The following is an 18,447-nucleotide window of genomic DNA, read 5'->3' as shown; positions in this document are numbered from 1 at the left end:
AATAATAAAGAAAAGGAAAACCACTTTCCCCCAGGTTTTACTAATCTCACCACATCCCCTCAGCACTGAAGCTGTTCTCCCAGGGCGTGAGCCCTCTCCCTGGTGTGCCCTGCCCGCACACTGCCCACCATATGGCTTCACCATTTTGCTCTGAACTGGATTGGATTCTCTGCGGTCACGCCCTGCTGGGCCTGAGCTCGTCATGTCTGGAGAAATGAGCTTGACAGTCACCGCCGCGGAGTGTGTGCACGCTGAGTGTCTGTCACTGTGCCACGTGCTTCCCGCATGGGACTTCTCGGTGTGACCTCCTCCAGGTCTCATCGCCAGATAGGCACGGTTTGCACAGGCTCAGCAGCCGAGGCCCAGAGGACTGGGGCAGCTTCCCAAGGTCACACCACTTACGTGACAGAAACTGGACTGGCCGCCAGCTCAGGCCCGTCCATCCCCTGAGCTCATGGTGCCCATACCCCTGTGCTCTGAAGTGACTATGGTTGGTGCATTTTGTGTGGAAACAGAGCCCTGTCGTCAGTGGTCACCAGAAAGCTGTTCCACTGCAGCTGGGAGAGGTCTCTGTTGCCGGTTTCACCTGGGAACAAAAATATTAGCCACTTTCCAAGCGGGGAGTGTGCATGTCGCATGCTGTGTGCTCCAGTGAGAAGCACTGTGAAATGAGAAATGAGATTAATGTTTCAGATTGTACAGTTTCCTAATTATGCTTTAATTATTCATATAAAACAAGTAAAATGACCCCTGACAGAGACATAAATGATTTAGGTAAAATCAAATATTAATAAGTTGCTGCGTGTCCCTGGGTGTATTGTAACAGATGCACTCCGAATGCTTTACCTTCGTCCTTCGGATGTAAAATATTACCTGTAGGGTTTATAGCAGACGGAGAGTAATCAATGGCATTGAAGACACTGCTGAGCTAATGCCTATGCATTTCGGCTTTGAAACTAAAGGTGTATGACTAGTTTACTATTCTCTTTTATTTTCTAAAATATCACATTGCATTTTAGAGATCACCAAGTTATGCGTCCCGCCTCCCCCCCCCGCCCCCCCGTTTTTGTTTTTGCATTTTTTAGTGATTGAAAAAAAAATCAAAAGGATGATAATATTTCATGACACATGAAAATATATCCAAATTTCAGCGTGGATAAATAAAGTTTTATTCAACATAGCCTGACCCATTCACTTACCTAGTATGTTTGGCTGCAAAGATGAGGTTGAGTATTTGCAACAGGGACCACAGAGCCAGAAAGCCTTAACTGTTCCCTCTCCCACCTTTTCTAGGAGCAGTTTTCCGGCTCTTGTTCTAAAGCTTGTGTAGCGTGCCCTAAAGGGGGAGCAGTCCCATGGGTGTTAAATAAGCATAAGAAACACTTGCATTTTATTCTTTAATTTGCAATCTCACTAACTGAACAGTCATTGTATATGTTTCAGAAGTTCGAGAAATACTGCCTTTTGAAATGCCATAAAAAAGGGGTGTATATGAGCAGGGTTCCTGCACTTGCATTTAATGCTTCCTTTATATGGAGAAATGCTGGAAATAATGGCATTGTTTCGGAAATACTAGGTTCCTAGTCTAGTTTCTATCTTTCAGGAAGACCTAATTTTCATGCAGGGAAGGGAGAGGGATAGAGAGATATAATAGAAACATCAATGATGAGAGGGAATCACTGATTGGCTGCCTCCTGCATGCCTCCTACTGGGAATAAAGCCTACAACCTGGGCACGTGCCCTTGGCCGGAATCTAACCTGGGACCCTTCAGTCCGCAGACCGAAGCTCTATCCACTGAGCCAACTAGCTGGGGCGGAACTGGGACTCTTTTAGGAAGAGGGGACCGTGAGGCTACGAGAGCGTCTCCTGGGCTTCAGCAGGCTTGGCCTTTGATTATAAACCATTCACTGTTGGTTGGCATCTTATATTTAGTTAACAGCCAGTAAGTGTTTGAAAGAATGAATGAACTCACCTTAGAAATCCGGAAAGGGGGAGATGTATCACTTATAGAACCTGTTTTTTATGCAGTTGGATATCACATTCCTTGTGGAAAACGTAATTTTTTGTTATTGTAAGTCCAAGTTATATGGTCTTGAATTCTCTTTCCCATGTTTCAAGGAAGAGTTTTTCGGGTTTGAGTTGATTGCTGCTCCCTAAGGACATGGACATTCATATGTGTTCTTCTAGATGGGCGAAGGGAATTTTCTTATACTTGGAATGAACAGAAACTGCAAAGTAACCCTAATCTGCAATGATTTCAGTGACTTAATGAGTAGTTTGCTTTATACTTTTCTGAGCACATTTTTCAAATGCAATGAATGCTTTACCCAACCCTGCTCCCTTTTCACTGTTGCCTTAATAATTGGAAGAACCTGCTCATTTTATTTTCTGATATCTTGCCTCTTTCTGATTAAAGAAATGTGCCTCTCACCTTCCGCTTATCAGATATATTTTCCATTTCATTCCAGATCTTGAATCTTGGGGTAGACCCAGGAAACTCACTCTCCAGATCATTTTGATCATCAATCAGTTTTAGGAGACGTTGATTCAGAGTGACTTACTCAGTCACTGTCTCAAATTCTCCATCTGTGAAATGGATAAGGCATTTTGAGACCATTCCCTGGGAATTTCCATGATTTAGAGCGAGTTGTTGCTTGAGAGCAGTCTGAAGCTACAATGTGCTAATTTATTCAGATGGCTTGTTTTTTATTGTTGTTGTTGTTGTTTTAAACAGGCACAAGAGGAAAGGTAAACTTTATTTGAAGCAACAGAGGAAACCTATTGAATTTGCTCTGGAAACTCACTTTGTTTCTCTCCCCTTTCCTTTTCCACAGTTGCCATCCTTCTGAAAGACGACTATTTCGTCAGTGGCGCTGGCCTGCCGGGCAGATTCAAGGCTGAGAAGGTGGAGTTCCACTGGGGCCACAGCAATGGCTCTGCGGGCTCGGAGCACAGCATCAATGGCAGGCGCTTCCCCGTGGAGGTGAGAGAACTGGGAGCTCCAGGTGGCGAAGGGCAGCTGTGCCTGGAGTCTTCCCATTAGCGAGATGCTGTGTCTTTGCTCCTAGTCGCTTTGCAAACCAAACGTGTTCTGTCTCTCCCTTTGTCTGTGGGACTCCTTCACGCATGCATGACAGGTGCCTCTCCATCCTCACATTCCCACTCTGTCTAACCAGAGATGCATGTAGACGTCATGGTCATCTGGATTGAGTAGATTCGGGTCAGGGCGATGAGTTGCAAGCATTTGTTTCATTTACAGTCTCTTTTCCCTGTCCATTTCAGAAACCCTGCTTTTTAAAATATATGTTTTTATTGATTTTTTTTTTTTTTTAGAGGGGAAAGAAGGGAGAGGGAGAGACAGAAACATTAATGATGAGAGAGAATTATCTATTGGCTGTCTTCTGCACACCCTAGTGGGTATGGTACCTGCAACCCAGGCATGTTCCCTGCCTGGGAATTGAACCAGTGACCTCCTGGTCCCTGGGTCGATGCCCAACCTCTGAGCTGAAACCCTGCTTTCTGACTGTGAAATTTTGTAGGAAATTTAGATGACTCCATGCTTGCCCTTTGGTAAACAGAAAAGCTGGTTGCTCTGTGAAGAACAGCCTCAGAAGCTTCTCTCCGTAGGGAAGCGGTTTGAAGGTTTGCTTCCTCCTGTCAGCTGTTAAAACAAGGCCGTGGCCGTTGGTGGCTGTGCCGGTTAACTCTGCTGGGATCGATGCGGACATTTTGCCTCCCAGGTCAGTGTTCTGAAAGATGCCTGCTGCTAGGCAGGAAAACGCCTGGGTGCAGTGGGTCACGCCTGTCTTTTTTGTGACGTTTGGGAGGGGAAAGAGCAAGTCTCCAAGCCTTTATTCATGTTGGAGGACAGAACACCTGCCCGTTGCTAACCTTATTTTTTCTTTTAATAATGGTAAGGATGACAGTCTTGTGTTGGGACAAACATGTTTGAGGGTCGTTTGATTACCCGTGCGGTAAGCTCTACAGGTTTGTGGAAGAGCTGAACGGCTGTGCATCCAAGCCTATCTAAGGTGGGACGCACACATGGGATAGCTCTTAGTGTTTTGTGACTTCTCTCAAGTCGTGACCTATTTTGATAACCTGATGAATGCTTGAGACCCCTCCCTCCATAGAGAAAATACATGTGTGTGCACACAGAATTGGCATATAATTTGTAGGATTTCATCACTCACGTTAGCTCCTCGAGCCCTTTAAATGATCTTACCTGAGGTGAAAATCCCTACAAGATGAGAAAATATGTATTATTTCTTTATGGATACGTGTGTGTGTGTGTGTGTGTGTGTGTGTGTGTTTCTTATCCATGATTCCTGGAGAAACCACATATAGCTACTTCTGTGAATGCTTCATATTTTTTATAGTTTAGCTGAGAAAGTCTCACTATCAAAACTGTTTAGTACTAGGATGCATCTCTCTGTGGGCCTTCTTGTCCTCCTCACACTCATTATAATTCTCATGAGTAGGATTTCTGCTTAATGGCTCTCCTCCCCGCCTTTAAATGGAATGAATAATTTCTTAGAAGTTTTAGCTTTATTTCTGCTTGATTCTTAGAAACAAGATTGCATCAGATTTCTCAGATTGGGTTTTCTCTTCTGCTCCTGCTGAACATTTGCCAGGGGTAGTTTGAGTGGAAGGGATCGTTTGTACCAGGTTTGCTCCGAAGCTTCTTTGTCTTAGAATCGGGTTATGATTTGTTCAGTTAATATTGTTCCAGACAAGAGACTTGTGCTGAAAAGCTTGAAAACTTATTTTGGCATCTGCCGTGGAAAGGAAGAACTCTGGAGCCGGCAGCTACAACTTCTGCCTTTTCCCTGATCACATCCACTCATACCAAGGCTGGCCTGTCTCCTCATCAAATTTGCTTCTGAAAAAATGCATAGACTAGAATGCATGTTCTTTAGGAAAATGTTACTTTAAATGAATATTTTTATTTTCTTTTGTTCAAAGAGTGCCATGAAGTTCAAAACTAATTAGCAATGGAAGCTGCAACACCCAGACTTACTGTTTAACCAAGTTGTTTCAATTTATGTCTTTCAAGTAATGTCAGATGTTCAGGCTGCTGGTATTAATTGGATTTCTCATCCAGTCCCATCTAGTTCATAGTTTGCTTTATAAATATGATAAACATGTTAAATTACTTAGTGGATATGCTTCGAGGGAGTTGAATTTCAGAGATCAAAGGTAATGGGATCAAATTTAACTTTAAAATATGCAAAGAAAAATTGCTCATTTTTGCCCAAAACACATCTGTAATATTTTGTGTTATACTAGAGGCCTGGTGCACCAATTCTTGCACATTGGAAGTAAATTAGGTAGAAGGTGGTTGGCCGGGAGGGAATGGGCGAGATGGGCCTGACACACCCTGAGCCAGGGGTCCTCAAACTTTTTAAAGTGGGGGCCAGATCACGGTCTCTCAGAGAGCTGGAGGGCCGGACTATATGAACTACTAATTCCTACTGTAACACCTCGGCTGCGCTTACTGCCCAAAAAACCTGGCGGGCCGGATCAGACTCCTCTGCGGGCCGCATGTGGCCCGCGGGCCGTAGTTTGAAGACCCCTGCCTGAGCCAACCTCCACAAGTCTCTCCCAGCGGGTCGCACCTGGGGCAATGCCGGGGCTCACAGGGGGTCTGTAGTGTGAGCAGGTGGAGTCACTTGACCTGGCCTGTGGGGATTGGGCCAGAACTGGCAGTCCCACCTTCCTTGAGGGGTCCCTGAGTGTGAGAGGGACCCTGCAAAGTTGCTGTTGCTTGGCAGCTCCTGTGTTGAGCATCTGCCCCCTGGTGGTCAGTACGTATCATAGCTACCGGCTGGTTGGCTGGCCAGCTGGTCGCTTAGGCTTTTATATATATAGATTGCCTTTTTTGAGCTCTTTATTATTAATACCAGCTTTCCCTGAGATGTTCCCACTCTTTGAACATCTCAGACCTGATTTGCTTCTCTCCATATAACTACATTTTTAATGGAATTACAATAAAGGGGTGAAAAACTGTAATGTACCAAGTAGTAATTTATCAGCTTTGGGACATTATTTATTTGTCTTGTATGTGGTGTCAGAGAAGAGTCGTTGCAGAGGGTTGCACTGGGGTTGGCAGAATACAGCATTGCTCCTAGCAGAGTTGTCACTATTGTGGGCAATGGTAAGGTACTCACATTGACTGGGTAACGGCCAGGGACGCGGCTAAAACTTTCAGTTCTTAGGACAGCCCCCACACAAAGAATTATCCTATCCCAGTGTCGCAGCTGTGTGTCTGGAGCATAGGAAGCTTTGCGTTCAGTGAAATCGAACCTTCCTTCATGTGTGTGGCATTGTTTTAAGTTCAATTGAATCATGAGGTTTCCCAGCTTGAGAAGTGTCCCATCCTCTCGTGTTTTGGGGGAGGAAGTGTGCTGGTCTTATGGGGACACGCACCTCTGGGCCAGGTCCTTCTCTGCTCCTCCCGGACAGTCAGGGTTCCGTTTCAGCAGCTGCCCTGGCTTTGCTTGGCAGGTGGAATGTGAAGCATCTGCCCCACAGGAATCTGGATCTGCTCCCTGAGGGTAAATGGCAGCAAACCCAATGTTGTAGGTTTTGCTGCTTCCCAGGAATTCTTTGAGGCCATCCACAGCTTTGTACACATCCGGAAATGAGACCTCTCCACATTTTCCTGGCTGAAATCCTAGACTGGTTCTTGCAGTTCCTCCACTTAAAAATGTCCTGTCTAATAGAAAAATAATGTCCTTGTAAAAATAAAACCAAAGCCCTTCAATAGCCAACATTCTTTACAGCTCAATTAATACTGAAAAAGAAACCAGGAATTAGATTACCAGCCACACCTAGGAGACCAGACCCAGTTTGGGTTCTCAGATGTCCCCACCTTCTCTTAGTCCGCTTTATTCCTTGCCCTGCAGCAGTTTTCCCCTAAGTGTCTTTTGTTCTGTAGGTGCTGAGTTACAAAGGTAAACCAGAGGACTGAGTCCCTTCCCTTAAGGTATTTACAGTCTAGTCAGGACATGGAAACTGAACGAGCAGTCCTGTGAGTAGCTGTGTAATATCAGTAGTGATCTCTGATCGAGGGACATTTGTCACCAGCTGGAAGGCCTCTGTGGAGGCAGATGTTTATTAAGATAAAAGATTTTTACTGAGCGATATTGACTCAGATAGAAGAGATGAGTTGGAGCTTGCCTATCGAACAGGGATAAGCAAAGGCAGGTTAATGCTTGGCAAATTTAAGGAATAAAAACCAGAGGCGGTTTTGGTGAGCAGGATGATGGTCCCCCAAAAAAACCATCCATCCCATAACCTCAGGAACTGTGGATGTATTCGTTTCCATGATAAAAGAGCCTTGAGGATGTCATTCCGGATCCTGAAGTCAGAAGGCTCAGGATAAGCCAGTGGTTAAAACAGTGAGGTCAGAGTGTCTGGTTCTAGTTCTTGCCTGGCCTACTTGGCTTTGCGTTACCTGTCTAATCACAGTTACCTAGTGTGCCTTCTAGGCTGTCTTAAGTCTTCTCCCTAACCCTGTGGTCGGCAAACTGCGGCTCGTGAGCCACATGCGGCTCTTTGGCCCCTTGAGTGTGGCTCTTCCACAAAATACCATGGCCTGGGCGAGTCTATTTTGAAGAAGTTTAAGTTTAAAAAATTTGACTCTCAAAAGAAATTTCAGTCGTTGTACTGTTGATATTTGGCTCTGTTGACTAATGAGTTTGCCAACCACTGCCCTATCCCATACTCATTCCCTGTCCTCTGGTTGGTAACTTAAATGAATGCTCATGTGACACTAATAGGGATTGAATCATGTGGTGTTTCCACTAACAGCTCGAGTCGGAGTTAATGCAAAGAGAAATCTCCAGGTAAAGCCTCTGAGAGCTCCATTAAAGTGCAGGTTCATTGCATGCTTGTTGTCTGAGGTAATTAAAATCTTGTTTATTACAATAAGAGATCACAGGAGTTGTTGATTTAGACTTATTGGCGCTTTATGAGTTGAAGTCTTCAATAAGCTTAAATGATCCAAATTGATTGTGTGTGCCCTTTCCAGTGAAGCTTACAGCTGGTTCGTTTCAGCTCTGTTTAGAGCAGCGCAGTAAGTGAACAGAGGCAAGGGCGTTTTTCCTGACACATACCAAGTGCACATCGCCATCTGGGACAAGGCTCAGTCCCTTCGCCGAGAGCCTCGAGGCCAGATGTGTTAGACTTCAGAATCTCCTTTCTAGAAAGCTTTTATGTGCATATGCCCTGCATGTGACAGAGAGGACACATAGTAGGTCTGGGATGATACCCCTTGAGTACATTAATATTTCTGCAACATGCACGTGACTGTTTACACTAAGTAGGAAATAACAATATTCGAAATAGCTTCGGATCTCTTCACCTCAGGTTTTACCCCCGGATTACTTGTTGCACAAAAATCATAAATAACAACAGTAACAAAACAAACACCTTCAGTATTGGAAGCTTTTGAGATTCATAATTGCTGATAAGGGTTTGTGGACCTGTGTGTTAAAAACTGGTTCCCTAGCCTGGCACCACCGATTTATGTCCCCAAGAGCCCGGGTTAGTTGCAGTCATGACACAAGCACGTCAAATTATTTGTCTGCCTGGTAGGTGAGGCGTGTCCAGGTTTGTTCAGAGGCAAGAAGTCGCTAGTTTGAGGCGGGCCTTTCCAGTGCTTTCCATTGTGGCATCTGTTTGGGGCTGCGATTGTCTTCAGTAACTGCGGCCTTGGTATGCTTCCTTGACCTGCTCCTGTATTCTTCCTCCCACCCAGCTCCTACCTTCCTGCCCAGATCACACTAATGATGTGTCTTTTATTTTGTGAAATGGATCTTGGTTCTGCTTCTGTTATATTTTGGTTACAGGATAATCTTGCACTGGATTTCCAGGTTGTGTCTCAGTGACCTCCATCTGCCTTCCTTCTCCCAGGTGAACTCATGCACTTGTGACACACACTGGGGTGTCACACAGCGTTCCCCCTGTCTACACTGTTGCAAGCATGGCAGGCAGCTCTGCCAGAGGCTGAGCTCCCAGGCTGGTCCCTGGGTTATAGCCTGAGCTTCCAGAGCAGGGACTGAATCTTCCCTTTGTCCTGCACGTCTATGTACAATATCTCCTCTGTTCTGTGGGAAATAAATTTAGACTTGTCAAGTGCCTTCTTGGAAATGTATTTTATACATATTGTTAAAAAAGCTTTGAAGAGTGCTCCATGGAAGGGTTCAGTTTATCTTTGTCTAACTCAGAGTGTTTCCAGAGGTATCTGGCCACGCCCCCTCTCCCATTGTCATGTAAGTTAGTGATATCAATGGTTTGGAAATGAGGCTTATCACACTTTCTTCTCGCCTTCTTTAGTCCATATGCCTTGTAAGACATGGATTCCTGTTCAAGTAAATGTTTTCAGGGGACACGGATGATGATTTGGGCTTTAATTATCTTGAAAATTATAGCACCTGCTTGTCTTGGTCACAGGAAAACTGTCCAGTGGCTGTGGATTGGATACCGCGTTGCTTTGTCAGTAGGGAGAACTGCCATAAAAGGGAGACTGGGCACTTTATATTAAAAATAGATTTTGCAATATCACACATTTCCTTTGGCCATGCCTTGCCTTTTACTTAAAGTCCTGGGATTCATTTCACATGTTCTTTGAAGCATTGCTTTGTTCCTGCGGAGGCCTTGGTCCCTGGCGCTCACGGCGGAGTCTGGTTTCTGGTCCTGCCCCTCCCGGAAGGGCCGGGGGTTGTCCCCCAGGTTTGTGGTGTGTTATTCTGAGGGGCAGTCGATCATGTTTACCTCCGTAGTGATTCCCATCAAGTGGCCAGGGAATTGGTTGAAATTTGCTTAATGACGTCATTGAAATAACGATTCCGTTTTAGAGCAGAATGTTTCACCCTTTCCTCCTGAGACGTTTAATTTCCATTGGGCTGATGTTTGATGTGTCTGTCTTATGTCCATTAAGAACACGTGAGGAGGCCCCGCCTTTTGGAGTGCGAGGCTGGAGAAGTCCGTGCCTGACTGTGCAAAGCTGGAGAACTGGCCTGTGCGTTCACAGCAGCCCTGGCTCCTGTTGGGTGTGTCCCTGTGAGGTCAGAGGGTCCTCTCACACACCACCGTCCTTAGGTGTGAACTTGGCTTGGGCTGTTCGTTGGTGTGTCACAGACACGTGTGTGTGGATAACTGATCTGTACTGAGAACTGCAGACAGGTAGATGACATTCTCTAAAAGGAAAACGGGTTAAATTAGAGATATTCTCGGTAGAGAAACAGGGGGTCCTCAGACACCCAAAGGGAAGGCTTAGTGTACAGGGATGGTGTTGGAGCAGTGCTGGTGGTGTGACTGTAGGGATAATCCTGTGGACATCAGGTGATAGGCATTTCCTGTGACAGAAACGTTCCAGATGTTACCTCACTAATTTTCTCACCAGCCTGATGAGAGAGGTGTTCTCGGAAGGTAAGTAGTTTGGCTGCTAAGTCCCACGGGACCTAGGCACCAGTGTCTCCAGAACCTGAACCAGGTTGCTTTTTATTTGATAGGTGATTTCGTTGTTTTTCTTGCCCTCGGTTTAAGTTGCTTTTTGAATCCCCGCTGCAGCGGAAATAATTTTGTTGAAAGCCTAACTGCTGACCATTGTATAGCGGGAAAGACAAAACATTAAAGAGCTGCAGTTGTTCAGAGATGGTTGAACCTTCAGTAAAACGCACACAGAGGCGAGGGCAGGAACAGAAGATGCTCTGGCTCTTGGCCTAGAGATATCTGTTGTCCCAAGTAGATCCTGGGAAAGGATTTGGGTGTTTATCTAGGGAGTCCCTTTTGATAAACTTTAACCGTGCAGGTGTTGGGACATTCAAGTAGTTGCTAGCAAACAGGCTACTCCATGTAAGCAGGACCAAGGGCAGGCGTAAGACTGAAAAGACCCAAAGCTTTAATTTCAGTTTTAAGCACACGCAAAATGATTCAACCAACTGCCGGAGGAATCACACCACATGAAACATTTGCAAATCACACAGCACTTTATTACTCACACAAGTTCTTGATGCTGTGGGTGCAGGCTTAACGGGATCCCTCTGGTGCTGTCCTCTGGGGTCCTGCAGCTGGGTTGGTCCTGTCCGGATGCAGGGGGCTGGGGTTCCTCACCGGAGAGCTCAGTCGTGTCTCGATCCGGAGTACTAGCCAATCTTCTGTCCTCTGGCAGAGAGAGGAGTGTGGAGCCGTGTTGCTTGCGGGACTGACAAAAGGATGTGCCTTTGTGGATGTCTCAACAGGCAAGCACTGTTGGCTGGCAAGGACCCATTTTTAAAGCCTGTTTCGTACCCGCAGCAGTTCAGGTGGCTATCAGTGAATTACGTCAATGCATACATGTTAGTCTCAAACAGGGCGAGGGGCTACATGTGGTTATCTAGGGAGAGTACATCACTCACACACCTGGTTACCCCAGCAAGTCACTCTGAGTCAGTATCAAAGTTTAAATCCTTATCGATGGGGGAGGTACACACGCTTCAGGGCAGATGGGAATGTGTCCTTAATATCACACTTTAAGTTTCAAAAAAGTTAACTCAAACATTTTAAAACCTTTTTAACATTTTGTAGACATTTTTAAACTTTCTAAAAAACATTTCTATATTTTACTACAACATCCATGGAAAATGCAGCACACTTGTCTGGACTGAGCACTGCAGTCTGTTGTTAATGACACAGACAACACTGTCTGATAGCAAAACTAATGTGGGCCATAAATGGTCATTTTAAATTTTTGGTAGCCACATCAAAATATGTGAAAAGAAACAAGTCATTCTATTTTACTTGAATTATTTATTTATACAATTTATAGTATATAATAATTATAAAATCAATTTAAATTTAATTAATATTAATTATCTATTTTTACCCTAATACACTAAAATATTAGTATGTCAACATGTAATCAACCTAAAAAGTTATTACCAAGACATTGCTTTCTTTTTTATTAATATATTTTTATTGATTTCAGGGAAGAGGAGAAGAGAGAGAAGCATCAATGATGGGAGAGAATCATGAATCGGCTGCCTCCTACACACCTGCTGGGGATCGAGCCTCCAGCCAAGCACTGGGAAGCAAATCCTGACACCTGGTTCCTAGGTCTATGCTCAGCCCCTGAGCCATGCCCGCCAAGCTGGAGACACTGCTTATTCTTTGGTTGTACTGTGTTTGAATCAGATATGGATCATACATCGGATCTCAGCGAGACTGGCCTCATTGCCCGTGCTCGAGCCATGCAGACGGTGTTTACTGCACCGAAGCACGCAGACGGCGTTTCCAGCGCACTCTGACGGGGTCAGAGAATAAATTCGCCTAAAGGCTAACACATTCTTTAAGGGTAATTTTTTTGCTGAGTTTGTGGTAACTATCACACTTTTTCACTGCCAACAAAGATACTCATAGAATACTTCAGTTTTCTTTGGGATCTGACTTGCTTATTGAAAAGCCTTCACTGGATTGGGAACAGATTTTATTCTTTACAAATAACTTTAAGTTCTATCTGTCTATCTATCTATCCATCAATCAATCATCTATTGAACATTTGTGCCCAGGGCTTTGAACACTGTTCTTCTTCGAATCCATTCCCAAGCTGCGGGACCCACACAAAGCACAGAACTGGAGCCCTTTGTGCACAGAACTAGAGACCCCAGGTGGCCAAAGCGGTGCATTGTCAGATGGTCAGGGGATTTATGGGCATATGCCTCAGGACTGCCCCTCCCACTTTTTTTTTTTGTCCTGTCAACATTTGAGCAGGAAGGTTTCAAACCATCTTAAATCCAAAGCCTTTCGCAAGTACTTTTGTGTCATCGTCACTCAGAAAGGACAGTCAGAAAGATCTATAAGGAACAGAAAGAAGTGAAGATTGAATGAAAGTCTATTTCCTGGTTTAGAATGTCAAGGCGCCCCCCACTTACGGGGTTGTGGAGGAATTCCTAAATTGAGTTCCGGGTGTGTGGCTTGGCACTGTCTGGACCACAGCTATTTCTCTGGGTCCCTTTACTGTGATATCCTAGACCATCTGGGCAAATTCACCAAAACCCTATTTTACTTAAAGATAGAAATTTCATCTCATGGAAGTTAGAAAAAAGGGCTTTAAAACCCTGGTTAATACATGAAAGATATTTGGGTTAATAGTAAATTAACTTCTAAATCCCAGCTCTTGCTACATGGGTAGAGCTTACAGTTCTGAATCTCCCCATTAACACGTTCATGGCATTGCTTTATAATGTCCAGTATTTCAGGAACTTTTCCTGATTTATGCCTCCGTGTTCACCCTAAGGTTTGGGGTGAAAGAAAATTCACCCCAGGATCTTCTGATAGTTCTGCCTTTGAATTTGCTTCTCTCTCCCTCTTTCTCTTTTTCACCGCTTTAGCTTTAATTATTTAAATTAATTTATTGTCAGGGTAAGTGTGGGTGGAGATATTATAACCATACATAGGCAGTGCCCTTAGAAAATTATGCTCCCTGTATATTTTTCTGGATTCTTGTTAGTTGGTCAAAATGCTCTGCATAAAAAGTGACCTGTGGTCAGATATGTTTAGGAAATACTGTATAATATGTCTTTCTCTCACAGCTTGATACTGGGCTAACAGTAAAATTTTAAAGGAATATCTCAGCAGAGCAGCGACGTAAATACCATTTAACCAGGAATCTCCCAAACTCAGCTGGCACGGAAATCTTCTTGTTTGCATATCCTGAGAGGCTACTGCTGGGGTGAATACATAGTGATTTCCAATCGCATGTTGAATAAATGCATGAACACTCTACAGTGCGGCCCCAGTAGTTGAGTGGAGAGCCTTCTCCAATGCTGGTGCTCTGTAGAATACCGGTACTTAAATTACTTCCTTGCACCTCTCCAGTTTCTGAGTTATCAACAGTGTTTGCTCAGTCAGTGGATTAACAGAGCCTTGATGCAAACTGCCCCAATCTCAGGGAACTTTTATTTGAGCAGGTGTTCAGGCAGAAGCCCTGAGGCAGAAGCTGCCTGGCTGTTAGCACAAGGGAAGGGCAGAGTGATGGGAATGCAGTGCCTTGTGGACCAGGGGAAGCTCTGCTTTTACTCCAGGAGCGATAGGAAGCCTTTGGAGTGTTCTCAGTGGAAGAATATATATATATATTCATATACATATACATATGTACTGATCTGTAATGTTTTATAGTAATATTTCATTCAGTTTTAAAATTTTCTTTTAAGTTTTTCATTATGTAATATTCAAATTTTATTGTGTAATATGTATTACATATCAAATTTCCTTACATAATGATACACACTAAAGGAGAATATAATACAGCAAAATGATTAAACACAGCAATAATAAACCTCCCTGAAGGCTTGTTTGAGTAAATACTTTGAGCATCTTCCAAGTTCATCAGTGTCTCTCATTAATATTGTGTCCACTTTCTCTCCTTACATTAGATAGCAGATCCTGAATCCATCTCTCCTTCTGTTTCTTTCTTTCCCACTGTTTCCTTCCTGGTCAGAGCCATCAGCATCATGTAGAGTCCTAACCCGTTTCTGTTGACCCCACAATTTACTTCTTACCCAGGAACCAAAGTTTGAAGTATGAGAATTGCATTACACTTTCCCTCTGCTTAAAGTCTTCCTGTGATTTCCAGGCATATGTTGAATAACTGCGAAGATCCTCACTCTACAAGGCCCCCTTGGTCTTGCTCCTAACTCTCCTCATATCCATGCTCCCGTCCCCCCCTCCTTGTTTTCACTGGCTGTTTCCTCAATCCAGAATGTTCTCCCCTGCTTATTCCTCTTTGTGGCTCGTTCCTTTCCAAATCCTGCCCGTTGGAACATTGCTCGCTCTCTCCCTTTCCAGCTGTCACATTCCTTCCAGTTTCGTTTTCCTCGGAGCACCCATCACTTTTAGAAATTACTTATTGATTTGTTTACTTGTTTATGAACTCGCCTCCTCCTCCCACGCACATGCACTGCATGTCATCTTCTGGAGGGGAGAGGCGTCCGTCTGTCTCGTTCACTGTGGCTGATGGATGCGATCCCATAAAAGGGAAAGCCGTGGTACCTGTTAGGACCAACTTGCTCGTATTCTGTCTTCATCTTGTTGTCTCCGTGTAGAAGGCAAGGAGCTCTAATGCCTGAGACGGAAAAACCTGTCATTCGTTCATGAAAGAGTCGCTTAACGAAGCAAGTCCTCCCCCAAAACTACCGCTTGCCTTAAGGATGCGAAAGACCCAGATAAATTAGCTACTCCCAAACAAACACATTCATCCTGAGGCTGAGGGTGATGATCTTTTAAAGGTGTCTGCTTCCAGCGTGTAGCTAGTATTAACTACCTTTACATCTGCATATCAAGACAGATGATTGCCATTAGTTGATGAGGCCCACGATTTTTGAGAGCCGTTAACATGTGCATGAGCAATTACTGGAGCAGAGTTAGAAGGCTCGCCTGCGGGGATTTTACGTTGAGATGATCAGTTTCCTTCATGGGTCCTGTGGATTGTTTGCTGCCTTTCTCTGCAGGTCCATTCACTCACCAGAAGGTGCTCCAGCCCATCCATACAGAGTGAGGACATTCCCAGGCCTGTGCCCTCCCTCACCTTATACCAGACTTCATCCCTGCTCACTGAAAACGCCGCATTGTGGTCAGCATTGCGGAGTTCCAGAGTGAACAAGAAAAGCAAGCTTGTTGACTTTATGGCACCTAAGGGGTCAGCAGAGTGAATATTATCGAGAATTTATGTCAAAATTAAATGAGCTTTTTTTTCCTCTACCAAAACCAAATTCAAGTAATTTTGACTCATTCCTTATTAAGTGGGAAATAAAACTAAACAAACAAAGAAGCTCTCATGTGATAGTCAGTTTTCCACATTCAGGTAAAAAGCTGTCAGTCCTCAGTGCGAACACCCTGCCTCTCCTGTGCTCAGTCTCCCTGTTCTCTCCATCAGTTCATAGAACTCATAATGTAAGCAGCAGCTGGATGGAGTCAGGTAACAGATTTATAGACTCTGGGGTGTTGCCCCCTACCCCCTTTTTAAAAAATATATATCTTTATTGATTTCAGAGAGGGAAGGGAGAGGGAAAGAGAGATAGAAACATCAATGATGACAGAGAATCACTGACCACGTCTCCTGCACGTCCCCCACCCGGGATCAAGCCCACAACCTAGGCATGTGCCCTTGATCAGAATCAACCTGGCCGACGCTCTATCCACTGAGCCAAACCAGCCAGGGCAGGCGCCCCCCCCCCCCTTTTTTTTTTTTTTTAGCAGGTCAGTATCTTTGATTTCATTTAGGGCAACCAAATTGATCTCAAAGATGCCTGAAATTCCACCAATTGAGTTCAGGTATTGCTGCCTCATCCAATGCTAACAGAAGGGAAAGAGCAAAATGAAAAAGTTCCATCTTTATTGAACATGCTAATAAAACTCCTCAGATCCTGCTCCAGGGGGAGCTTGCGAAGAGCAAGCATCACTAGGAGAAGATACACAGGAGGACACTTTGGGAGGACACAAGTGCGATGGCAGAGACACTTCCCGGGGAAGGAGGAGGGCCGGACACCATGAGAAGGAGGGTGTGGACCAGGGAGAGGAAGTGTTAGAGCAAAAAGTGTACCTCGTCTGAGGAGCATGTGACTGGGGTGAACAGTGGTGTGCAGAGAGAGTGGTTGGTAGTGGGTTTGGATAGTTTTGAACGGATGCTGTGGAAGAAGGTATCAACGTGGTCTTTGGGGACCCAGCATGGAACTAGGACCTGTAGAAGCAGACTCTACAAGGAAACTGGTTACAACAGGTGCTTCTCAGGGGCTTGTCCCTTTCGGGTAATTCAGGGGAGATTTTTCAAAATCTCTCTTTTTTTTTTTTCAGTCCCCCCTGGGGAATTACTGACTCAGGTGTCCAGAAATAAACAATATTCCCCTATAGTTCTTCTATCATCAACATCTCCTGGGACAACAAAAATACATATGTTTTCAAAAAGTACTTACTATGTGAACTTAGAGCATTCAACATTCAGTCATCACTTATAAATGCATCTCTTTATGAAACTAGCAGCTAATGACCAGTGTCTCTGTTTGTCAGGTAAAACTGAGGTAAGAAGGAGAGTCCATCTGATGGAATCTCAGTAAGAGCCTCACGTTGGTGGACTTGGCAGGAATCATTGAAGAGCCTGAGGGTGAACTCTGCTGGCACAGTGAGCCCTGTTAGCATTTTCTGTTCGCAGGGAGCGTTTTCACCTATTTCTCCCCATGCTTGGCCAGGGGTAAGGGGAAGATGAAAATATACTCAGTATCAAAGTGATCATACCTGCTGTATCACTATGCAGATTTTAAACATTTTCCATATTTAAAAATACTCTTCACTTCAAAAATGAAATCTAATTTTCTTTCTTGCATCTTGCTTCATTCTACATTTTTTTTTGTTTGTGTTTTACAATGAATACATTTTACTTTAGGATTAGAGAAGAACCCTGGCCGGGTGGCTCAGTTGGTTGGGGCATGGTCCCGTACACCAAAAGGTTGGACGTACAACTGATAGATGTTTTCACATCCATGTTTCTCTGGCTCTAAGATCTGTAAAAATATATTTGAAAAAAAGATTAGGGAAGAAATAATAGAACAGTGAGCCTAACTTAATGTCATTTCTGAGACCTTAATTTTCTAAGCAGAAAGTACAAAGTTAGCATATGAAAGCATAAAAACTAATTTTCTTCAAAATGCAAATGGTTTCATAGCCTTTCGATTATCAAAGTAATATATGTTTATTCTGTAATTGTGAGTTACAAATTATTTAGTAATACATAAATCTCATTATGTATTACTATTACATAATGAGATTATGAATTATGCAATAATTCAAACTGTATGAGCTCAGAAGAAAATATGTGTTTTTTCTAAAAAGTATGTGTTATTACTGCAAAAACTTAAGCACTCTATGGAAACGTCAGTTTGCTGCATATAGTTTTAAAGGCTCATTTTCACACCTAGAGGATAGGATCTTCCATTGTCAATAAGCAGTTATCCACACTCTGAGCCAGACTACAGGGGTTCAAATTTCATTAACTATGAGATTTGGGCATCTATTTAACCTGATCCTTTATCTATAGACTTATATTTAATATCCACCTGATGAGAGTTTTTATATCTGTAATAATAAGAGCATAATATGCTAATTAGACCTGACGTCCATCCTTCCGGACGACCTTCTGGATGAAGCCAGGGCTGTGATCGACCAGCAGGCTGTGATGGGTGGGCATGGCCTCCCTCTGCAAGGGAAGCCTGGGTCCTGCGTGCCAGGGGAAGCTGGTGCAGGCAGCTGGGGAAGGAAGGCATACTCGCATACTCTTGCAGGAATTTGGTGCATTGGGTCTGGAGTGTGTGTGTGTGTGTGTGTGTATACACACAATATATATAATTTATTTCAGAGTGGAAAGGAGAGGGAAAGAGAGGTAGAAAAAATAATGATGAAAGAGAATCATT

The 18,447-nt window shown here is 44.0% G+C and overlaps 1 protein-coding gene across 3 annotated transcripts in view; it reads left to right on the top strand.

Annotated features, from left to right (window-relative positions):
* Positions 1 to 18,447, top strand: part of PTPRG (protein tyrosine phosphatase receptor type G) — a 643,070-nt gene that overhangs the window by 387,816 nt on the left and 236,807 nt on the right. For all 3 annotated transcript variants that reach the window (XM_036430671.2, XM_036430672.2, XM_036430670.2), the window contains exon 4: positions 2,836 to 2,984. In XM_036430671.2, the coding sequence (XP_036286564.1) occupies positions 2,836 to 2,984 (149 nt within the window). The remainder of the gene's footprint in view (positions 1 to 2,835; positions 2,985 to 18,447) is intronic.

The sequence above is a fragment of the Pipistrellus kuhlii genome, unplaced genomic scaffold (assembly GCF_014108245.1).
Source record: "Pipistrellus kuhlii isolate mPipKuh1 unplaced genomic scaffold, mPipKuh1.p scaffold_m20_p_11, whole genome shotgun sequence".
NCBI lineage: Eukaryota > Metazoa > Chordata > Mammalia > Chiroptera > Vespertilionidae > Pipistrellus > Pipistrellus kuhlii.
This window is presented reverse-complemented; position numbering and strand designations above follow the sequence as displayed.